The sequence below is a fragment of the Stegostoma tigrinum genome, chromosome 25, assembly GCF_030684315.1.
Source record: "Stegostoma tigrinum isolate sSteTig4 chromosome 25, sSteTig4.hap1, whole genome shotgun sequence".
Classification (NCBI taxonomy): domain Eukaryota; kingdom Metazoa; phylum Chordata; class Chondrichthyes; order Orectolobiformes; family Stegostomatidae; genus Stegostoma; species Stegostoma tigrinum.
The window spans coordinates 12474128-12495226 of record NC_081378.1 but is presented as its reverse complement, the minus strand read 5'-3'; the positions used below and the strand labels follow the sequence as shown (position 1 = coordinate 12495226).

Sequence of the window (21099 nt, the reverse complement as noted above, 5' to 3'; positions counted from 1 at the left end):
GGGGCAACAAATTCAAATTATCAAATTTGGGTATATCCAAGCAAGTACAGTGGCAGGAAATTGAAACTAAATCGCGTACTGTTAATTACATGAGTGCTGCACAACAAATGAGAAGAAAACCGAAGGCGACAACAATTACCTGAGGGTAAACTCTAATCTCAGCAGTGCAATTCAAATTTTGTCATTCCATTCCTTATCAAGGAGACGCTGTGTTTAATAGAGATAACAAGGGGTAGAGCTGGATGAACACAGCAGGCCAAGCAGCGTCAGAGGAGCAGGGAGGCTGACATTTTGGGCCTTGACCCCTCTTCAGAAATATTCAGTTTTTCAATACTCAATGGTCTGTTTCAAGGTAAAAATCGACATGTAAATTATATACCTCTCTCTGGTTATGCTCAGAGCAAGAAGTCACTCATGACTTCACAGCGATTTTCACGAAGAAAAGTAAAAAGCATCTTCCAACAGGATCTACAGGTATCGTGGCTTCAACAATGATGGACATCCAAAGTTGGCTTACTGCTTAATGAACCATTGTTATTTCAGGTGGACATATAATAACTTAACGTGTTTTAACATTATTTTGAGAAAAGAGACATAACAACTCTGAAGCTGCAAATAATTCAAAATTGGTTTGACCTACATACCCTTAAAATCTTCACCTTTCATCACAATACCACCACAAAAGCTTTAGCATGACAAAAAGAGATAGGCAGAAAGTTTGTCACAAAACAAATGCAACAGGATACTAAACAGGACACGAGGTCTCTGTGTACGTTCATTAACTTATTCAATGACTCAAGGGTCACGACACAAAAGTAAAACCTAGCAAGAAATAGTTAAAACCAAAGTTGCAATGACGAAGCACAGAGGATGATGCAAAACATAGCAGGAACTTTAGATATCAATTTTATCTGTTATGATTTCCCCACTAAGATGTTTACATAAGGGCTTCTAGTCAAAGTTTGCACTCTATGTTGTCCTTCGATGAATATTTTTGAAGAATTTAATTTCTTTCAATGCATTGGCATGAGTTGAACATTTATCGGCGATCCAAATTGCCCACAAGGAGGCGGTGGTGAGTTGTTCGTCGAAAGAGGGAAGGTTTATTGTGATACTGATGTAGTTCCAATCCACGACTCTGTCAAGACTTTCCCATATTGTTTGAGTTGTCCATGCTTTTAACCTGAACCTTTTAACATACCCAAAAACCACCACTCCCAAGGACTTGGCTTGTTCTAACTGCCTGGAGTCTGCTCACAGCAGCACTTACACTGCCAAATGACTACCACTTTGGCACTCTCCCTGCTCCAAGAAGCCAGTAACTACACCCATTGAATCCATAACCAGGTAAATTTAAACTAGTGAAACCAAAGCTCCATCTCGAAGGCAACATCGCCTGTTCTCTACTGTCCTCAACCTGACGTTTAGGACCCACTGAATCCTTGTCAGCTAACTCCCGAGGATCTGCTTTTACTCAAAGCTTTGCGGACAGCATGTCTCCAGCAAAGTAATATGCTGTTCCAGAGCCACATTTCTACTATTTTGATTCCATGAAACAAGCAGCAGTAACTTTCGAAACTGCCTTACCTCCCTGTCTGTTAACTTATAAGAGCAGAGTCCCAATCTTTTCAGTGCTCCAGCTTCTCAGATGCATCAGCTGTATTTATCCCATTTTCTGGGCCCAATTTACCAATACATCCAAGGCAATAATGACGAGCTTTTTAGAAGTCTTTCATATTTCATGCAACAATGACAACATGCCTTTCAATCTCCATGCTTTGCATTAACCATCACTTACGTCTGCCATCGTCATACATAGTTCAAAGCTCATTTCGTCACAGATAGAATGAAAAGCTGGGAAAATGAATTAAAATCAAAAAGCAGTGATCAAAGTGGAATCCAACGTGCCAGCCAAATACGTGCAGCAACAATGATTCCAAAAACTAGATGCAAGATAAGCCACTCATTTCAGCACCAGGAGATGTTTTGGCAAAAAAACTTTATTCAACCAAAAGTATTGCCCTAAATTCACAGCAGGACAAGGTGTTACCTTGCAGCTAAATCTGCCAGCATCATAGTAAAGAGCGAGCTTTGGCAGCTAAGGTGAGATAAGGATTTACTGACAGCAGGATCAAGTCATGAACAGGTTTTAAATTATTCTGCCATTCAACTTGAGCAGAGACAAAACATGATGTTACATTCCTCACATCTAAGACAGAGCCACCACATAGTACTCCTGCCATTGTGGGCTGCAGCATAAATTCACAAAGAACATATTAAACTATGGATGTTGGAAATCAGAAGCTACCAAAAAATTGAAGTCTGGCAGCATCTGTGGAGAAAACGCAGAACTGATGTTTCATGTCTGGTGACCCTTCTTCAGAACTCTGCCTCTTCTCCACAGGTGCTGTCAGACGTGCTGGTCTTGCCAGCAATTTCTGATTTTATGACTCAATTTGCACTGGAGTGCACACTACATGAGTCTGACAGCAAGATCACAACTTGTACGATTACATTCAGTGCAATCTCTACATAATGATCTTACAACATTGTCAGATGCGATTTAAACAATATGTCTTCATTTAACAAATACATGAGTGCGTTTTTACAAATTGACTTTATTGTCATTGCATAAACAACTAAATATTGAAATCTACTAACTGCTACACCCCCTCTGGGTACAAAATTTACTGTGTTCACTCATTCTTCCAGCGAGTTTTCTTCAAAATAATAAATCAGCACTGACAAGCACTAGCCAGATTAACCTCTAAGCAAACTTGAAAAACGGATTAACCCTCAACCTCCAGTTTTTGTGTGATTGAGTGCGCTACGTGAAGCACATCTACTGAGTCCAGTTGAGTTTCTGGTCAATGAGAACCCCAGAGATGTTGACATACAGGGGATTCAGTGAGGGTAACAGCACTTAATATCAAGGGGGCAGTGAATAAATTGTCTCTGTTTGGAGAAGGTCATGCCCTAGCATTTGTGTGCCCTGAATGTTACTTACCGCCTATCAGCCCAAGCCTGGATCTTGTTCAGATCTCGTCGTGCATGGTCATAACATTTCAGATATAATCAGCAAGTATCTCTACTTTCTGTGCTACTTGACTATGACTTGGACCTTACGATGGAGGAAAATTCATTGAAGAGGATGAAGATTGTTGGGCTTTGGTCTCTACCACAATGAACTCCTGCAGATTTCTTCTGGCAACCTGGTAATGGACCAACAACCACAACCATCTTCTTACACAATAGGAATGGCTCCAGCTAGCAGAGAAGTTGTCTCCATTGATTGCAGTTTGGCTGCCACACCCAGCTGGAAGCTGGCCTTCATGTCAAGGGCTGTCACTCGTACCTGACCTCTGAAAATCAACTCTTTGGTATACATTTGAGCTAAGGCTGCAATAAGGTCAGGAGCTGAGTGGCCCAAGCGGAACAGGAAAAAAAAACTTAGCTTTTCCTTACATCACAAATAAGTAAGGAATAAAGCCACAAGACAGAACAAGCACACCTCTTATTCAGACAGACCCCAAATTAGGGTCTGTGGATCAGTGACGGCTCGGAGGGTCCAACAGGTTGGCAGAAGTCTGATTCAAACTACAAATCCACACATGCAACCCCACGGAAAAGATTTTTTTACAAGCAATCCACGCTACAGTCCACACTGTTGTCAAATGCAGTCTTCACTACTGCACACTATGGGATAGTTTTGCTGCCACCAACCTCTGTAAGGGTCAGAATCTTCTGCGCCTTCTCCCTCATGTGGAGAGAGCAAACTACTTATTAGTCTAACAAGGAACTCTTGTTTCAAACAAGATGTTAGAAGCTCCTTAAAAGTTTCATGTATATGATGACACTGTTCGAGACCAAGAGGAGGATCTACATAGTCAGTCTCTCTGCTGGTAAATCTTCAGTTGACTGAGATAGCAGCCATGTCTAAAGACATTGGCTAAGGACATTGAAAAGTGTTAACTGGGAAGGTTTGAGCAATACGGACCAAAGGAGAGCAAAATGGGACTCGGTCAGATTGGGATGTCTACTCAGTATGAACAACTTGGACCAAAATGTCTGTTTTCATGCCACAAAACTATGATTCTATAACTCTTTCAGGCCTAGTTAGAAAATATCTTCGAGTTCACACCCACCCAAACTTGACAACCCCATTACCACAATTATCTTTACCAGTAACGTACTCCAACCCAAATCCCTCAGTTTGTAAATTCAGGTGATGCACAGGATAAAGCGCAATCTCCGAATACATTTTCTCCTCAAATCTTTGCCAACACTAAATATTTGTTCCACATCTGTTAGTTAAACATCATAATATCTCCTACCTTGGACTCTGAGATCAGTGCTGAATTTAGCTTCTCTCTTTTTGTGTATACCTGTACAAGTTCAGAATCTTCTTTATATTCACGACTAGTCATAAAAAAAGGGGAGATATCTTGCCCCGCATTCAATAATGCTTTAGTGGCTTCTAAACACCAAGAACTCGTAAACTCTCAGGCTTGTTTTAAGCTCCTGTTCTTTTAGCAGGGGACAATGCATCTTCCTTGATAATTTGTCTAAAATCAAAGAGGTGAAAATTTGTTCTGCTTCTTTGCGTATTTCCCACATTTATTTGGAGCCCTATCATTGCTTGTCATTTGTACCATACATTTTTTTAAAAAACCTTAGTTTCAGATGAAGACAATATTCATATTTCAATGAAAAAAATCAGCAATATCTCAAATTACTATCATCTTGCTTTGACAAAGAGTTGTTACCAAAAAAGTACAGCTACATTTTTGCCTTCAGAAGTTCTTACTTATCATTCCAAATTGAAAGCCCTTGCATAATATTCCTACAAGTCATTGGAACAAAAAAATCCATCACTTCCACTATCAAACAAACAGCCTCTTCAACTTGATTTTTATCTTCTATAAACAGAACTCAACAGTGCAAAGTTCAGCTTGTTCATCGTCTAACCCGGTCGGCCAATACAAACTCCCTGCCCCCAAAACTTAAAGCCCCCATTCTTATCAACAAACCTATCTACAACCACACCAATCTCCTGTTACTTTGTACCAGTGCCAAATCGTCAATTGACTCAGGCCTTTTGTGCAACAGGAGGCTGGTGTCATAGTAGTCACGCTGATGGACTAGTAATTCAGAATTCCTAATATTCCGGCAACAACCGTTGTAATCCCAAAGGCAGATGGGAGATTTGTATTTTAAAAAATGCAAATTAAAAAAGTTTGTCTGAAAACAGTCATGCAACTCTTGTTGATTGTCAAAGAGGGGAAAAAAAACAAGGTCCAGTTTATTGACGTTCGTTTTCTTTCAGGAAGGAAATATCTTGACCTGGTCTGGCCTACACGTGACTGCAGACCCACAACGATGTGGCTGACTCCTAACTTGCACCTGAAACAGTCTAGCAAACCAAACGACTCAGCTCAAGCGCAACGTATGCTGAGCCTGCCAGCCACATCCAATAATAAATAAATCATTGCACCTTTACTGTCAGAGTAACCAAACATTTTGGCCCACTTCTCTGCAACCCAGTTCCTCCCAAAATATCCTCTTTGCAACTTCTGTCCTTACAACTCTCAAACCAAGCATGCAGGTAGCCCGGCACCCAAATGAAAAGCATCATTACTACCGTTCCTTCACAATGAAGCATCCTTTGAGATACTCTTGTATTAAAATGCTACTGAAATGAAGTTCACAACAGCAAACCTAACCTCAGAAAACTCAAGCTGCACTTGTCTTTGCAAAAATCCTAATATTTGTGTCTCTAACTGCTCAAAAATACTCTGTTAGATGACTATTCAGAAAACCACCGTAATCTACACATAGCTGTGCTTGTAGTAAAGATAGAAGTACCTGAAGACCACACTGGCTGCCCAATGAACTGTAATCACGATCAAAATCACGAAGAAAAAGGTGGGGACCACAGAATTATTGTGTAGGGGTGCCCTTCGACCACCAAGTCGGTGATCACGAAAAATACACTACTCATCTACACTTGTCCCAGGGCCTTGAATGTTACGACCCTTGAGGTATTCATTCAAGTACTTTTTCAAAGGTTTGAGGGTTGCACAGTTCAACTACCCTCCAAGGGAGGACACTCTATGCCCCATCACCTCTTCGGAGTCCAAGGTTTTTCTTCAAATGCCCTGTAAACCTCTTGCGGTTTACTTTAAATGTACGCCCCATTCAAATAAGCAAACAGCTGCTTTCTATTTATCCTGTCCATGCGCCTTATAACCTTATACACCTCTATCAGACACCCTCTTTATTTTCCTAGTTTGCTCATTGGAATGGGATGAAGAATTTCAACTAACTTTAAATCATTACAAGCCAACTGAACCCAAGCTTCTTCCAAGTTTGAGAGTCATAGGAGAATTTCTTAAGTTCAAAGGTTTGACTAAAATTTCCCATTAAGCAATTATACAAGCTGATTAAGGAGATGAGTTGAATGCAAACTCCCAACTGATATTAAACTACTTTCCCTGAATTGGGTCAACATAAGTTAAATCCAATTCTTAAACAGAAATCTTGACAAAGCTCTCCTTAAGAAATTTCCATTGCCGCAATTTTGTTGAGACAGTTCAGGTCAAAGTCGAGGGTTAAGTTTCACTTTTGGCTCAAAAGAATGAATGAAGCAGGAATTGTGAAAACAAAACACCATTACCCAAGTTGGAGAAAATGGATTTACACAAATAAACTTCACTGTTCCTTTTTCTCTTATCATCCATCACATAGATAGTGAATAAATGACGAGCAAGGTTAAGTCTTCCACAACCCCGACTCTCAAGACACTCTTTTTTATCTTTTAACTTCTCATTTGCAATGCCCGACGACCAGAGTTCTCCTTATGTCACAAAGGAGATGTGACTAATTTGTTTACGTTTAATCTTCAGCTCAACTGGTAAGTATAGTCAAAATTGAGTTCTCACGTCCACCCTGGACGCAGGCTTGGTCATGCTGTTTCAGTGATGTTACAGCAATAATTTTCGATTTTAAACAAGTTCATTAAATCCTTGCTTTTGTTTATAAAATGACTCAATCACATTCTGTTCTTGTCAGCTTGACCTAATCCGTGTATGACTTCCTCCTCACAAGCTCAAGTTGGTAGTGGCCAATGTAAAGTCAATATTATTTTACACACACTGCCATTTGGTTTAGTTATATACAAAAACAGAACTGATAAAATTACACGAACGAAGTGAATTATTCTCTTCATTTACCATCAGCAATTCGAGGTGTACTTATTTTCTGAACTAGTCGTCAGGGGCCCCGTGACTCCACTGAAGGTCTCCAGGCTCCACACGTTAAAAATAGGGAGTGGGTGGTTATTTGGCCCCTCGGGCCTGCTCCACCATTGATTAAATCTGGGGTACAAGAAGGTCTGCACCCTGACACCTATTTTTATCCATGCTGATATATTGTACACTTTGGGCAACTCAAACCTATCTCTCTTTGCACATCAGAGCTGCAGATAAGCTGCTCAACTTAGCAAGACTGCACACCAAGCCCAAAACTGATAATTTGCTGATAATGCCACACTGGTTCTGCCAGCCCTCAAAAGGAGTTTTGGTCTTCCTCGCACAGATCATCTGCTCCACATTTGGGCCAGGATACACAGATGTGACTTCCATTGACAAACTCATTCTGCAAACTCTTGACAGCTTCACATACATTGGATCTGCAATTAGAAGCAACCTCTTGTTTAAAGTCAAATCAGGATTATTAAGGCAATGGCTCTAACATGTAGACCAATCACCAACTCAAATGAACAATGTAAAACTGTCCCCCCCCCCCCGCTGTGTTCTCTGTACCCTTCTCTACAGTCGTGAAACATGGACAACTTATGCAAGTCAACAAAAATGATCTAACAGCTGCCACTTCTACCACCTCAGACATACACTGGGCATGTCCAAATCAACAGCTAAATACAGAAGGGTGCAATGAGTCCCAACACATTTGTTATGTTTTGTGCTAACTTGGATGGCTGCATCATCCAAGTCCAATGGCTGATAGAGCATATATCTTTAAGGATGTGACGATGATAAACTTGTTGTCAGGACAAGACTAACAGTTCATTTACATTTGCAACAGAAACACATTTGCAAGCACAACCTCAAGTTGACAAGGATTAAAGTCAACACATGGCAAGTCCTTGTTTCAGGGAGGGTATGGGGCGGGGGGGGGGGGGGGGGGGGGTATGGATGGACAACAGCAAGAACCAAATTGCAGAAAATAGAGCAGCTTTTAAAAAAAAAAGGAAAATTTGAAATTTCTCAAGGGAATGTGATTCATCTGTCGCAGCCGCAAAAATGTTATTGTTGTGCTCTAAGATTGTGGCATACTAACAAGCCGAAGGATCAGGAGTTAAACGACACGACCAACTACCCTGCAGTCCAGTAGAAACAACCCAAGATGCATACATAGTTGTGTGACGACAAACTGCATTCAAACCTGGGAAACGTGTTTGATCTTTTCAAAAAGAAATTCCAGTTACTGTATTACTTACAAAACACAAGTGCAGAATTCACATCTCCACGAGAACCACAAAAATAAAAGCTACAACAGCAACTGATTTATTTCCACAAGAGAACAAAGTTCCAGCTAGTCATAAAAAGTGCAGAATTTTTAAAACATTGAAACAGCTTCCTTACATTGATTGCATCTGCATGAGAAAAGATGACCAAATTCCCAAGCATGAATTGGAAGGTCAGAGACATGCTATCCAAAATGTACACTTGCTCAGCAATAAATCGAGCAATGCTTTTTAGATTGCTGCTTGTTTGTCTAGCAACAGCATAAAAATGATTACAAATAAGGGCCTATACATACACACACACACACGCAGTCATTACATCAAGCCTGTCTGAACAGACAGAGATATGCTGTTCAAAGAAGCAAAACACCAGAAAATCATCTTGCTGTAAAAATAAAATTTCAGAATTCACTATTTAACTTCATATTCAACTGCCAAAAGAATCATTTGATCACCTTGTCATCAAGTCCTAAAAGTGTAATGACTGATGTTTCCGAGACTGAGCTGTCCGAGTGTTCTAGTCAGATTAAAAGCTAAACATTAAACTACAACAATTTTAAAGGTGACAGATTTAACACCTGAAGAAACTTCAAAGATGTAGCTGAATTCCAGTAAATGACCATTCCCAAAAGGTGGACGTGCACATACAAGAGAAGATTGAAGTAAACGAAACAATCTGAAACGATGGCATTATCCCTTGCGTGTATCAACATTCAGACTGGTACAGCCTTATTACATGACTTGTAAGAACAGGAGCAAGCAAGAGTGACAACTTGCGTTCAGTTTAATCCAACGGTCATGATGCCTCACATGACGGGCGAGATTGAGAAGGCTTGACCTTCACGTTAAATTACAGCATCAGCTGAAGTCACCATGTGTTCGTGATACCAAACTGTACCACAAACCCTACCAACCAGCCTTTTCGACAGAACCATCAGTACAGGGTCAAATCACTAACATCACTGCAACGAGAAAAATGTATCTACTAGTACAGGCAGACAATCAACAAAGTCAATTCATCTCAGAAAGAGCTGGGAGAGTGGATCATTGAAGATAGCAAGTCAGTTGCACTTGTACTTACAAGGCTAGTGAAAACACAAACCAATTTGTTCCACAGAGCATGAAATGTTTGCTCTGGCATTCAGGATCACAAGAGGCACTCTACTCAATCTGCTACTTACAAGGAAACACAATAAAAAGAACTGCCACTCATGAATTGATCTCTGAAACTAGAACAAATGGTCAACTCAAAAGTGACACAGGAGACAGCAGCAGATGTACCCCCTGAGATCGGCAAACGCCATCTATCATGAATATACACATAGAAGCATGCACACACTATAGCTCCTCAACACCAGGATCAATGTTTAGGATTTAGTTGTTCAAGAAATATTTCCATGACTGGTGTCCATCAAGTATAATGATTCCCTTTAGCTTTTGCAATCTTCCAGCAGAATTACACAATTGTCAGCAGCAACCAAACACTTCAAAGTACTTCAGGCACATTCTGATCTGCAATTACAGCTGCACTTTATACAAGTTTTTTTTACTATAATTAAACAGCAGGAATTGTTTATTTACTCCAGAATTCTTACTTTGAATTCATGGCATATTTTACGCTACCAGTGTGGTCTGAAAAAGCAAGATTCATTTAAAATCATTTCAAATTTACAAAGTAAACTCAGGCACTCAATGCAATTTTAGCATTAAGCAAGTTTTTGAAACAAAATCAGAAAGCAGTTCCAAAGCAGTGAATGTGATGCTGGAAAACCCAAGATAACAAAGTGTGGAGCTGGATGAACACAGCAGGCCAAGCAGCATCTCAGGAGCACAAAACGTGACATTTCGGGCCTAGACCCTTCATCCAGCTCCACACTTTGTTATCTCGAAAGCAGTGAATTTCTACAAGCAGCTAGAAATTATGTGGTCAATATCTTACTTTACATGTCCCCACTGTCTGTCCACCATTAACGAGGCAAGTCAGAAGCATGATGGAATACTCTCCACTTGCCTCGAGGGATCTAGTTCCAACACTCGGGCAGCTCAACACCATTCAAGAAAAACAGTGAGTCCATTTGATTGGCATACTGTCTATCACGTTCAACACTCAGGACTTTCAGTCCTGACACACACGACAGACTGCCATCTAACAACTCACCCAGACTCCGCAAACAAAATTTGTAAACCTACAGCCTCTTAGACCCTCCGAAGAGGAGCTTAGATATATGGGAATGTGCCAACATCAAAGTTCCCTCAAGAAACATATACCATTTCAGTCTTTAACTATACTGCTGCTCCCCCATTGTAACACGTACAAAATCTTGGAACTCCTAAACTAACAGCACGGTGGGTGCAGCTACATCATGTTGCAACCCCAAGTACAAGCACTTAGCTAATGCGCAAACTGATGTTAAGAAAGGGGAATGGTCAAAACACTAAATCCAATCTCAAAAGCCAAAGCAAAGTGAACAGATGAATGAATTAAGTCAACGGCTGCATTTATGGAATCTGCCACTAAATCGACGAGCATCACAGCCTACAAACCGAACTTCTACTAACATGAATCTGCCACCTGTACAATCCTACTGTACACGATGGGTTTTTATGGCTCTGAACTGTGCACCGACGGAGGCACCAGATTGGGTGTTAAGTTGCATGGATTCGTGTCATGATGACCCAATGATGCTGTCATACCATACTAATGACAAACAAAAACCCATGTGGAAACAGAGTTTGCTTTATCGATTAAGACAAAAGACAACTAGTTGACTTTGTTGAGAATCCAGCAGATTGAAAACTTTACAGGACCCTGTGAAAGGTGGAAAGAGTTGTGGGATTAGAGGCTTGGCAAAGTTTTAAGGGTAACAATGGGGCGACAGCCAAGATCAAAGCTGCACTCGACAGCCACAAGGGTTTGCACATGTAAGGCAGTCAGTGCAGGGCAGTCACATTGTTTATCATGCTAAGATAGTGGAGAAATCGAAAAATCTAGGTTGCAATTTTCATTTTGTCAGTTTGTCGCTGGCACAAGATCACGAAAGAGGGTCCCTGAGAAGGCCTGTAATAAAGCAGCATTAATTGCAAGATAGCCTTTTGGAAGCTCCTATTCACGTGCAAATGGAATTCTCTGCTTAGGTGTAGCAACCTTCAGTGAAGGGGACAGCACGAGACAAACAGAGTTCAATACTCTTCCCTGCTTTATCCCCATAACCCAGTAGATTTATTTGGTTGACACATCCATCCAATTTCCTGCAGAAATCAGTGTTTCTGCATCAGCCTGTCTTGCAAAGACTTTGAGGTCATTATCACTTGCTGTCCAAAAGTTCTTCCTCAAACTTGCCCTGATCTTGCCCAGCTAGTAAACTCCTTACTTATGTTATTTGGGTACTTGACTGGTTACAGCAGAATCTGAGTCACTGGCAGGAACAACGTTGGGATGGGAAGGGAGTAGCAGGAGTTGGAATATTATGTTACAGCTGTACAGGACATAACTAAGGCCACTTTTGGAATACTGTGTACAGTTCCGGTCTCCTGCTATAGGAAGAATGTTATTAAATTGGAAAGGGAGTAGCAAAGATTTGTAAAAGGTGGTTACTGGCACTGAAGGAATTGAGTTATAAAGGATAAGCTGGTACTATTTTCATTGGAGCCTCAGAAGTTGAGGGCTGACCTTTAGAGATTTACGAAATGAGGCGCATAGGTAAGGTGAATAGCAAAGGTATTTGCCCAAAGTAAAGGAGTTCATAATTAGATGGCATAGTTTTAAGGTGAGAGGAAAAAGATTTAAAAAGTAACCCAAGAAGGCAACATTTTCTTTAAAACAAAAGGGTCATGGGTATTTGGAATAAATTGCCAGAGGAAGCGGTAGATGCGGGTACAGTTACAACATTTACAAGATTTCTTGGAGGACAATATGAATAGGAAAGGTTCGGAGGCGTATGGATGAAATGCATACCGATGGCACTAGTTTAATTTGGGGAAACTTGGCCAGCGTGGACAAGTTGGACTCAAGGGTCTGTTTCCATGCTCTCTGACTGATTCCATGCCTCTCCCCTGGCAAGGTGCAAAGTCAATTCAAGGTGCAAGAACTATTTCTCACTGTTGGGTGTTGAGGAGAATTCTGAAATTAAATGTGGCCAGCAGTTTGGAGCAGGCATAAGACAGAACTGTGTCACCACTTATACATAGTATTGCTGTCAAAAATTGATGAGGCAATTTAAAGACAAAACATTTGTCCTCAAATTTTGCCGGAGCATTCAAAGTTTTTCAATGGAATTAACATAAATAATGACATAGATCAAGTGAAAGGAAAAAAAAGGATCAATCAGGTGTGTTTTGTCAAATCAACTGAACATGCACTGATGAATGGATCACTATGGTAATTATTGTATTGGGAATATACACAAAACACAAAATTATGGGTTACATACTAACTTATGAGAAAGTTAAAAATCTTACTCAAGTAAATTAACCCCTTGGGGCACGACAAGTACTTGGTAACATGGCAGGTCAGAAACATGTTCTTTCACATCACACGCTCAGTTCAAATCAAAATCACAGTCAAAAATACCAACTAGACAATATTTCAACCTCGAGTGAATTGCTAGGTCGGTGATGATGTCGTCTATCGGAGAAATGGCATTTCAGAAAAATCCTCAAGCCCCAGGTAACTCATTAGCTATGTTCATTTAGTTTCATGTTGTTACATTGTACTGTACATGGCAAAGTTATGTAGCCTGGCAAGACAAAAGTTCTTTGTACAGATAATCCCATGGAACAACTTGAACAGAAACAGACCCCATTTTGATCCACATACAGCACCTATACCATTCCTACGAGCCTAGAAACCACCAAACACGAATACGAAATGAGAAATTGCTTTGAATGGCTGATTCAGCTTCTGACAAGTTATTCACTCTCCCAGATCGATTTGCCTTTGGTCAAACTCTCTGTCTAGTATGATCAGTTTGCAGTACAATACTGGGTGAGTTCACTGTTACCTAAAACCTATCAGAAAGCACATAAACAAACCTGGTCTTGCACTTATTTTGGTCAAAAGATGAGCTCCAAATGAAAAATTTATAAACTACATGGGAAAAACGTTTAGCCAATTCTGCTCCTGTGGTCTGTCCAAATGTTTCTCATGTTAAGTACGTGGTGTAAATCTTGATCTGTAAACTGTTTTGTAATCAAATCTTGCCTTCCACACTACAGACAGTCTTTTGTGTTCTTTCCTCTCCTCCCACAGGCTGTTTGTGTATCTAATTCCTTAAAAATCTGTTACAGCTGTAACACTTACCAGTTCTGATCAAAGACTACCAATCTATAAAATAAACTGTTTCTTTCTTGCAGATACTGCTGCATCTTACTACTCTGGCTTTTGCTGCTTATATTCCAGCTTTCTAATATCTATACTATTCTGCCAGTATTAGCACCTAATTCAAATTGCCTTCCAAACACCCAAAAAAGGGGTAGTTATCACATGAACATGCCACTTACAAATTAACCAAGAGACTTTCTCCACTTCACAGATATCCATGCCAGTTGGTAGGATTCCTTTAGCTCTCATTTCATGCACAAGAGCATCACAAACTGAGATATTCAAGTTTCCAGACCCTGACAAAAGATGCATCATTAACATCATGTCTGATCACAGTAAAACGGAAACAAAAGCATTTAATAGATTCCATGTGCTTTTGAACTGCATTCTAACAGAAAACTATATTGCTCAACTGCAGTGCCATCAAGTTGTACAACCAGGTGAATGAGAAGTTTGGGTGTTCAAATCTCACAGCAAAAAATCCAATAAAAAGAGCTAGGATGACTTTTCAACCTGCGCTGAAGGAAATCTATATTTTTAATGGTGCCATCATTCAGATCACTTCTTAACAAGAGGCCACACAGTCTGTTGTTTACAGTAAAACTGCAGACTTATTATCTGAAGGGAAACAAGGATCTCTCCACATGTCCCTCCATCATGTTGAATACTCAGATCTTTCCATAACTGCCACTTCAAAACATATTAATTGGTGACAAAGAGCTTCAAGGTATCCCTAGTAAAAAAAAAGTGTCCTTCCTGGCTGCAGAGACAGTAGGAACTGCAGACACTGAAGAATGTGAGACAGCTCCCAAGTGAAATATGAGGTGCTGTTCCTGCAACAAATTACTGCACCTCCCAGTCGCAAATCATTTCAACTCCCCCTCCCATTCCTCAGGCAACACGTCGATCCTGGACCTCCTGCAGGGCCACAACAATGCCAACTAAAGGTTGCACGAACAGCAACTCATATTCCGCTTGGGAACCCTACAGCTCAATCATGTCAATGTGGACTTCACAAGCTTCAAAATCTCCCCTCCCCCAACCGCATCGCAAAACCACCCTAGCTTGTCCCTGCCTCGCTAACCTGTCCTTCCTCCCACTCCCATCTCCTCCCCAATAGCCTCATCCTGTCCCCTTGACCTGTCCGTCCTCCCTGAACTGACTTATCTCCTCCCTAACTCCCCACCTACACTCACCTTTACTGGCTCCATCCCTGCTCTTTGACTGTCTGTCTCCCCTCCACTTGTCTTCTCCTTTATCTGATCTTCAATCCGCCTCCATCTCTTTGCCTATTTATTTCAGAATCCCCTTCACATCCCCCCCCCGCCCCACCATTTCACAAGGGTCTAGGCCCAAAATGTCAGCTTTCCTGGTCCTCTGATGCTGCTTGACCTGCTGTGGTCATCCAGCTCTACACCTTGTTATCTCCTTCCTCGCTGCAAATGCTTCGAAATCAAGATGCACAGTATACATATCACGGTTGAATTGAATGCAGCCTCTAATCCACTTGCTTCTCAACATATTCTTGATCAGAATTTTTACAGCTGTCAAACCTACATCTCCTGAAGTGTGTTTTTTTTTAAAACATCCAAATCTCACTTTTTAAAAATTTCACCATGCCAGTGTGACATGCTCACCAAATTAAGTCTTTAATCATGTCACATCTTGTACTCAGCATGCTTTGTGGCACATATTCTATACTCTGGATCTTAACATTTGGATTCTCAAATAAGGCTACATTCAAGTGACAACTATACGGTTTTATTTCAATTCCTTTTTGAATTAGCTACCATCCTGTTAGATAGCTCAACTAGTTTCGCATAAAAATTAATATTGGACATGGTATTCTGCAGCTGTTTGACATCAGTTAAGTACATCATGGACAAAGATTAGAACTATTCGTGCTGTAGAACAAAGGGGCATGACACAATTACTGGTTCAAATCAAATACCAAACCACTTCTTGCAACAGCAAAATTTGTGCAAAAAATGCTGCGGTAACATTTAATTTTTTTCCAAGGAGCACCTCTTACTTGGGCAAATATCACTGTCATGTGTACTTCCTAAACAGAATATTTAAACAAATCATGTTTATTTCAACACAAGCATGTCAGCAACAAGCTGATGGTGTATGAACGAACTCTGGAGCAATTTATTTCTCTAAACCTATCTAAAAGTTTTCACATTACTCGTCAGATTTCATCAAATGCAAAACGGCTACAACATAAATCGCGATCGCTCCAAAGCTTATGTGGGTATGAAACACTTTGGAGCACCTGTAATGCGAACAGGTCCTAACATAAATGCAAGCTCTTATTATTTACCGTCATTTGATGGCAATATGGAAGCTTTCCACCAAAGCTCTGCATAACAGCAGTACAGATTTCAAATCCAGTGACAATACGATCTTGAAATGATAAAGACAGAACAAGTTGTTGAAATATAATCATCTCTACAGAGTATTGTAGCGAGCCCATAATCTGAAAGATAGGCTCCGACAATTTATCTTTCTTTCTCCTTCAGACTCTTGCAGTAAATGTGATAACCAAGGAAATAAACATTTGCAACAGTGAGTTTTCAGAACCGCACCATCATGAATGGTTTCACCTCTGGTGAATCACACTGTGTCACATCAGGAATGCCTCAGATGGTAACATTCTTATCCAGGTCAGAAGACTGTACATACAAGTTCCCACTCCAGACATTCATGCATCAGCTGTGGTGCAGAACTGCGAGTGGTTACATTGTTGAAGGTGCTGTCCTTTTAAGAGGCGATATTAAACCAAGAGTGTCCCAGAGGAACAAAAAGTATCATTTGGCACCAATTTTGAGCAATAGGTGAGTTCCCTCCATTGTTCTTGCGAATAGTTATGCCTCAAATCAGCATCACTAAAACAAAGTTTGTTTGGTCCTTACCACATGGCTGTTGGAGAGAGCTTACTGCGTGCACATTGGATGTTAACTCCCTTCCAAAAAAAGTGACAAGTACTTCAGTTGCTGTGAAGCACTTTGACATACCCTAATTCTAAATGGCACTATATCTATTGCAATGTCATTCCAATGAAGAATCTCAAAGTTGTTCACCATTCCATCAAAATAAAACACCAAAAACACAGCTCTCTGCTAAAGCCTATCTCCAGTGATTCAAGGAGTTCAGAAATGGCTGTGAAGTTCAACAGATGATCTAAAAACTCTTCAAGGGTTCAGTAGATGAGTCACTGAGTTGCAAACTCCCTTCCACAATCCTGAAGAAGTCTCTGCATACGCCAGGTTCCTTCCAAACAGCCTTTTCCATTTCAGTCAGTCACAAATAGGGATTTCCCAACAAGTCAGTGGATAAGTACAATAATCTTCAAAAAAAAAATGCCCAGAGGACATCCCAAAAGTATTTCTACTACTTGCCAAGGAGATTTCTGCAAAAGCAGAGTACAGCCAAAACACAAATTGCTACCAGAGATGCAGAGTTGCAACAGCCATTTCTGTTTCTATTTCACATTTCCATCATTCAAGGTTCTTTAGTATTTTGTTCAGAGTACAGCAGTTGCTGTACGGTGTCAGGCAGACAAAAAGACAACGTCCCATTTACCATTAGCAGTTTTGACTGCTTAGCACTTGGTTCTGGGCAAGATGGCTTATAAATAAAAAGTAGGCCCCAGGTTTAAAATAAAAAGGGTTCAAGCGACAAATTCAGGCTGGAACTGCTAGAAAGGCTGCAAATCTAACATACAGTCACTATTCAGTTTGGGTGGAACATTCCAGAACTAACACACACTAACAAGCCTTCAAAACAAAAATACAAAAAAAAGGAGTCGAGCAATGAAATCAACCTTGATGTAAACCCAAATAGTTTACGAGTGGGCTTCTGAAATAAATGAAACAGAAGTTAGTCAATACCTGACAACGTTTAAAATCTGCATTTGAAAGTAAAGAGCAGGCTTTATTTATTTTAGGAAGTTGTATGTCCAATGTTCCCAAATATTTGAAGTGGCTGGTATCATTTGCAGGTACTTGACACATTACAAAGATCATATGTCAACAACCATATCAACATCAACATGCACTTTTGGGAGAAGAAAAAGTTTTGCAACATCCAGTGAAAGGAACTGATTAAGTACACAACAAATTACATGAAATAGCTGCAATTACTCACAAGACTAAAAGTTGTTTGTTTTTAAAATTTTAGCAAAATAACACAGACAAACGTTGGATGACAGCTTTTAAACCCCAGTCAAAAAAAGCAAATGACTCAAATTCATACTATATATGTAGTGAAATTCCTTTCGCAGGTCAACTGACATGTTTCCAAACATTGTAGCTGCAGAGGTAAGATCACAGATCACCAATGTTGAGCACATCAAAACCACAGATGAAAGTCAGCTTGCTCATGCCAGTATGATATTTTATTTACAAAGAAACGCCTGTTGCTTTGCATCAGACCATTACAGAAACACGTGTAAAACTGAAAGGGGAAGGAGAAGTGAGAGGAAAACTGTGCAGAAATTTCGAACTCCGTTGTTATCTGAGAATTAAGATTTGCTGAATTTATTTCGGGGCATGTGCAGCCGTTCTTAAATCCGAGAATGCAGAGATAACAAAAATACAGCCCGCAAACCACATCAAAAAATCTGCAAATGAAATTTCACCTTCAAACATAGCAATCCACCTACGACCCGGAATTACACTATGTGAAAGCCTGCAGGAACTAAAAGAGGTCCTACAACCTGCCCCAACACCAATCCGAGCCCGAGCCGGGTAAAGCTCAGAACCGCCTGAGATTTTACGCGAGACCGAGGCTTCACCGGTTCAGGGCAGGCCCCAGCGAGAGTGATGAGCAAACAACAAACGATCACTCCGCAGATAAAGACAGAACGACGAAAAATACAAAAACAGGTGCAAAAGAGCAAAAATTACTCACTCGGGAACATAAATGGAAGAGTAACTGGACCATTTATAAACGCAATAAGTGAGCGCCCGGCACTCGGGCAACACCGCCGCCATCTTAGAGCAGCAGCAGCTGGAGCTGTGCACCACGTGACCCGGGAGGAGGAGACCTCCTAACACACACATTCATATACACCCCCACTGCATGTACTCCACTCACTGCATACACACCCCCACTGCATGTACTCCATTCACTGCATAGACACCCCCACCAGATATACTCCCCCCACTGGATATACTCCGCTCACTGCATATACACCCCCACTGCATGTACTCCATTCACTGCATACACACCCCCACTGCATGTACTCCACTCACTGCATACACACCCCCACTGCATGTACTCCACTCACTGCACACACCCCCACTGAATATACTCCACTCACTGCATATACACCCCCACTGCATGTACTCCATTCACTGCATACACACCCCCACCAGATATACTCCCCCCACTGGATATACTCCCCTCACTGCATACACACCCCCACTGGATATACTCCGCTCACTGCATACACACCCCCACTGCATGTACTCCACTCACTGCATATACACCCCCACTGCATGTACTCCCCTCACTGCATATACACCCCCACTGCATGTACTCCATTCACTGCATACACACACACACCAGATATACTCCCCTCACTGCATATACACCCCCACTGCATGTACTCCACTCACTGCATATACACCCCCACTGCATATACTCCCCTCACTGCATACACACCCCCACCAGATATACTCCCCCCACTGGATATACTCCCCTCACTACATATACACCCGACCCACACATTCATATACTGCCTCACTGCACATACACCAAAAACACACATTCATATTCTGCTCTCACTGCACATAAACCCCTTACTGCATATACACCTAACACATATATTCAGAAACTCCCGTCACTGCATCTACTGCCCTCACTGTACATACACTACTCACTGCATATATTCCCATCATTGCATATACACCCCTCACTGCATATTCTCCCCTCACTGCAAAATCATCCAACACACACATTCATCTACTTATCTCACTGCATTTAATTCTTTCATTGTATATATATACCCCCACTGCATATACATGCTGTAGACACATTCATGTACTTCCCTCACTGCTTATACGCCCAGCATTGCAATATACTCCCACATACACATTCATATGCATCCCTCACTGCATATATGTTATTGACTGCATTTGTACTCCCACATACTTTCATATACTTCCCTCACTGCATATACACCCTTCACTGCAAATATACGCCTCATTGCATATATTCCCCTCACTGTATATCCTCCCCTCATACACATTCGAATACACAATCACTGCAGATGTACCCCTCACTGACTATACTCCCCTCACTGCATATACGCCCCTTACCCACATTCATATATGCCCCTCAATCAATAAACACTCTTTGCATCATACAACTCTCACTGCATACACTTTGCCAACTGCATACACTCCTCTCACAAACATTCATAGATGCCCCCTCCTGTAATAAACCCTCTGACACATTTATATATACCCTCACACTCCATGTACTCTCCTCACACATATTCATATATTCTCCCCATTCCATCCACACTCCTCATTTCATATATTCCCCCTCACTTCATGGATTCCCCTCACACATTCCTATGCTCACTTTCACTCACATTCACATAATTCCACCATACATATTTATTTACTCACCCCCTACTCACATGTACATACTCACCGCAGCCAATACATAGGCCCAATGTCACTTCCATTCATATGCTCACTCTTAGTCACAGGCATATTAGACCAAACTAAAATAAAGAACATCAGTTATTGAAGATCTGAAACAATAACAGAAATCATTGGAGAAACTCAACAGGTCTGGCAGTACCTGTGGAAAGAAACTAGAGTTAACGTATTAAGTCTAGTGATTTTACAGAAGGTCACTGGACTTGAAATATTAACTCTGTTTCTTTCTCTACGTATACTGCCACACCTGCTACAATTATCCTGCAATCTCTGTTTCATTTCATATGTATACCCTCAGCCACCCTTACCCAGTCTCAGGCACAATTCTATACCTGCCATAGCAATTAAATATGCTCACACTCAGTCAAAACACATAACCAATCTCATGCACATATTCTGAAATCCATCAATATAGATATCCAGTCTCTCACATATACACATACTCCCATCAGTCAATACATATAGCCAACTTCGCACACACATGTATACTCAATCAGCCAATATATGCACTCAAATACGTATGATTATTTTCAGTACACAGGGAGTTCTGCTCTCAT

The 21099-nt window shown here is 40.9% G+C and overlaps 1 protein-coding gene across 4 annotated transcripts in view; it reads right to left on the bottom strand.

The window, feature by feature from the left end:
* Positions 1 to 18879, bottom strand: part of mkln1 (muskelin 1, intracellular mediator containing kelch motifs) — a 128384-nt gene extending 109505 nt beyond the window's left edge. For 2 of the 4 annotated variants that reach the window (XM_048553778.2, XM_048553779.2), the window contains exon 1: positions 18780 to 18876. In XM_048553778.2, the coding sequence (XP_048409735.1) occupies positions 18780 to 18862 (83 nt within the window). In that variant the 5' untranslated portion in view covers positions 18863 to 18876. Of the gene's footprint in view, positions 1 to 18779 lie in introns of all 4 variants that reach the window. The other 2 variants (XM_048553780.2, XM_048553782.2) reach the window with 2 other exon arrangements.
* Positions 18880 to 21099: the final 2220 nt, after the last annotated feature.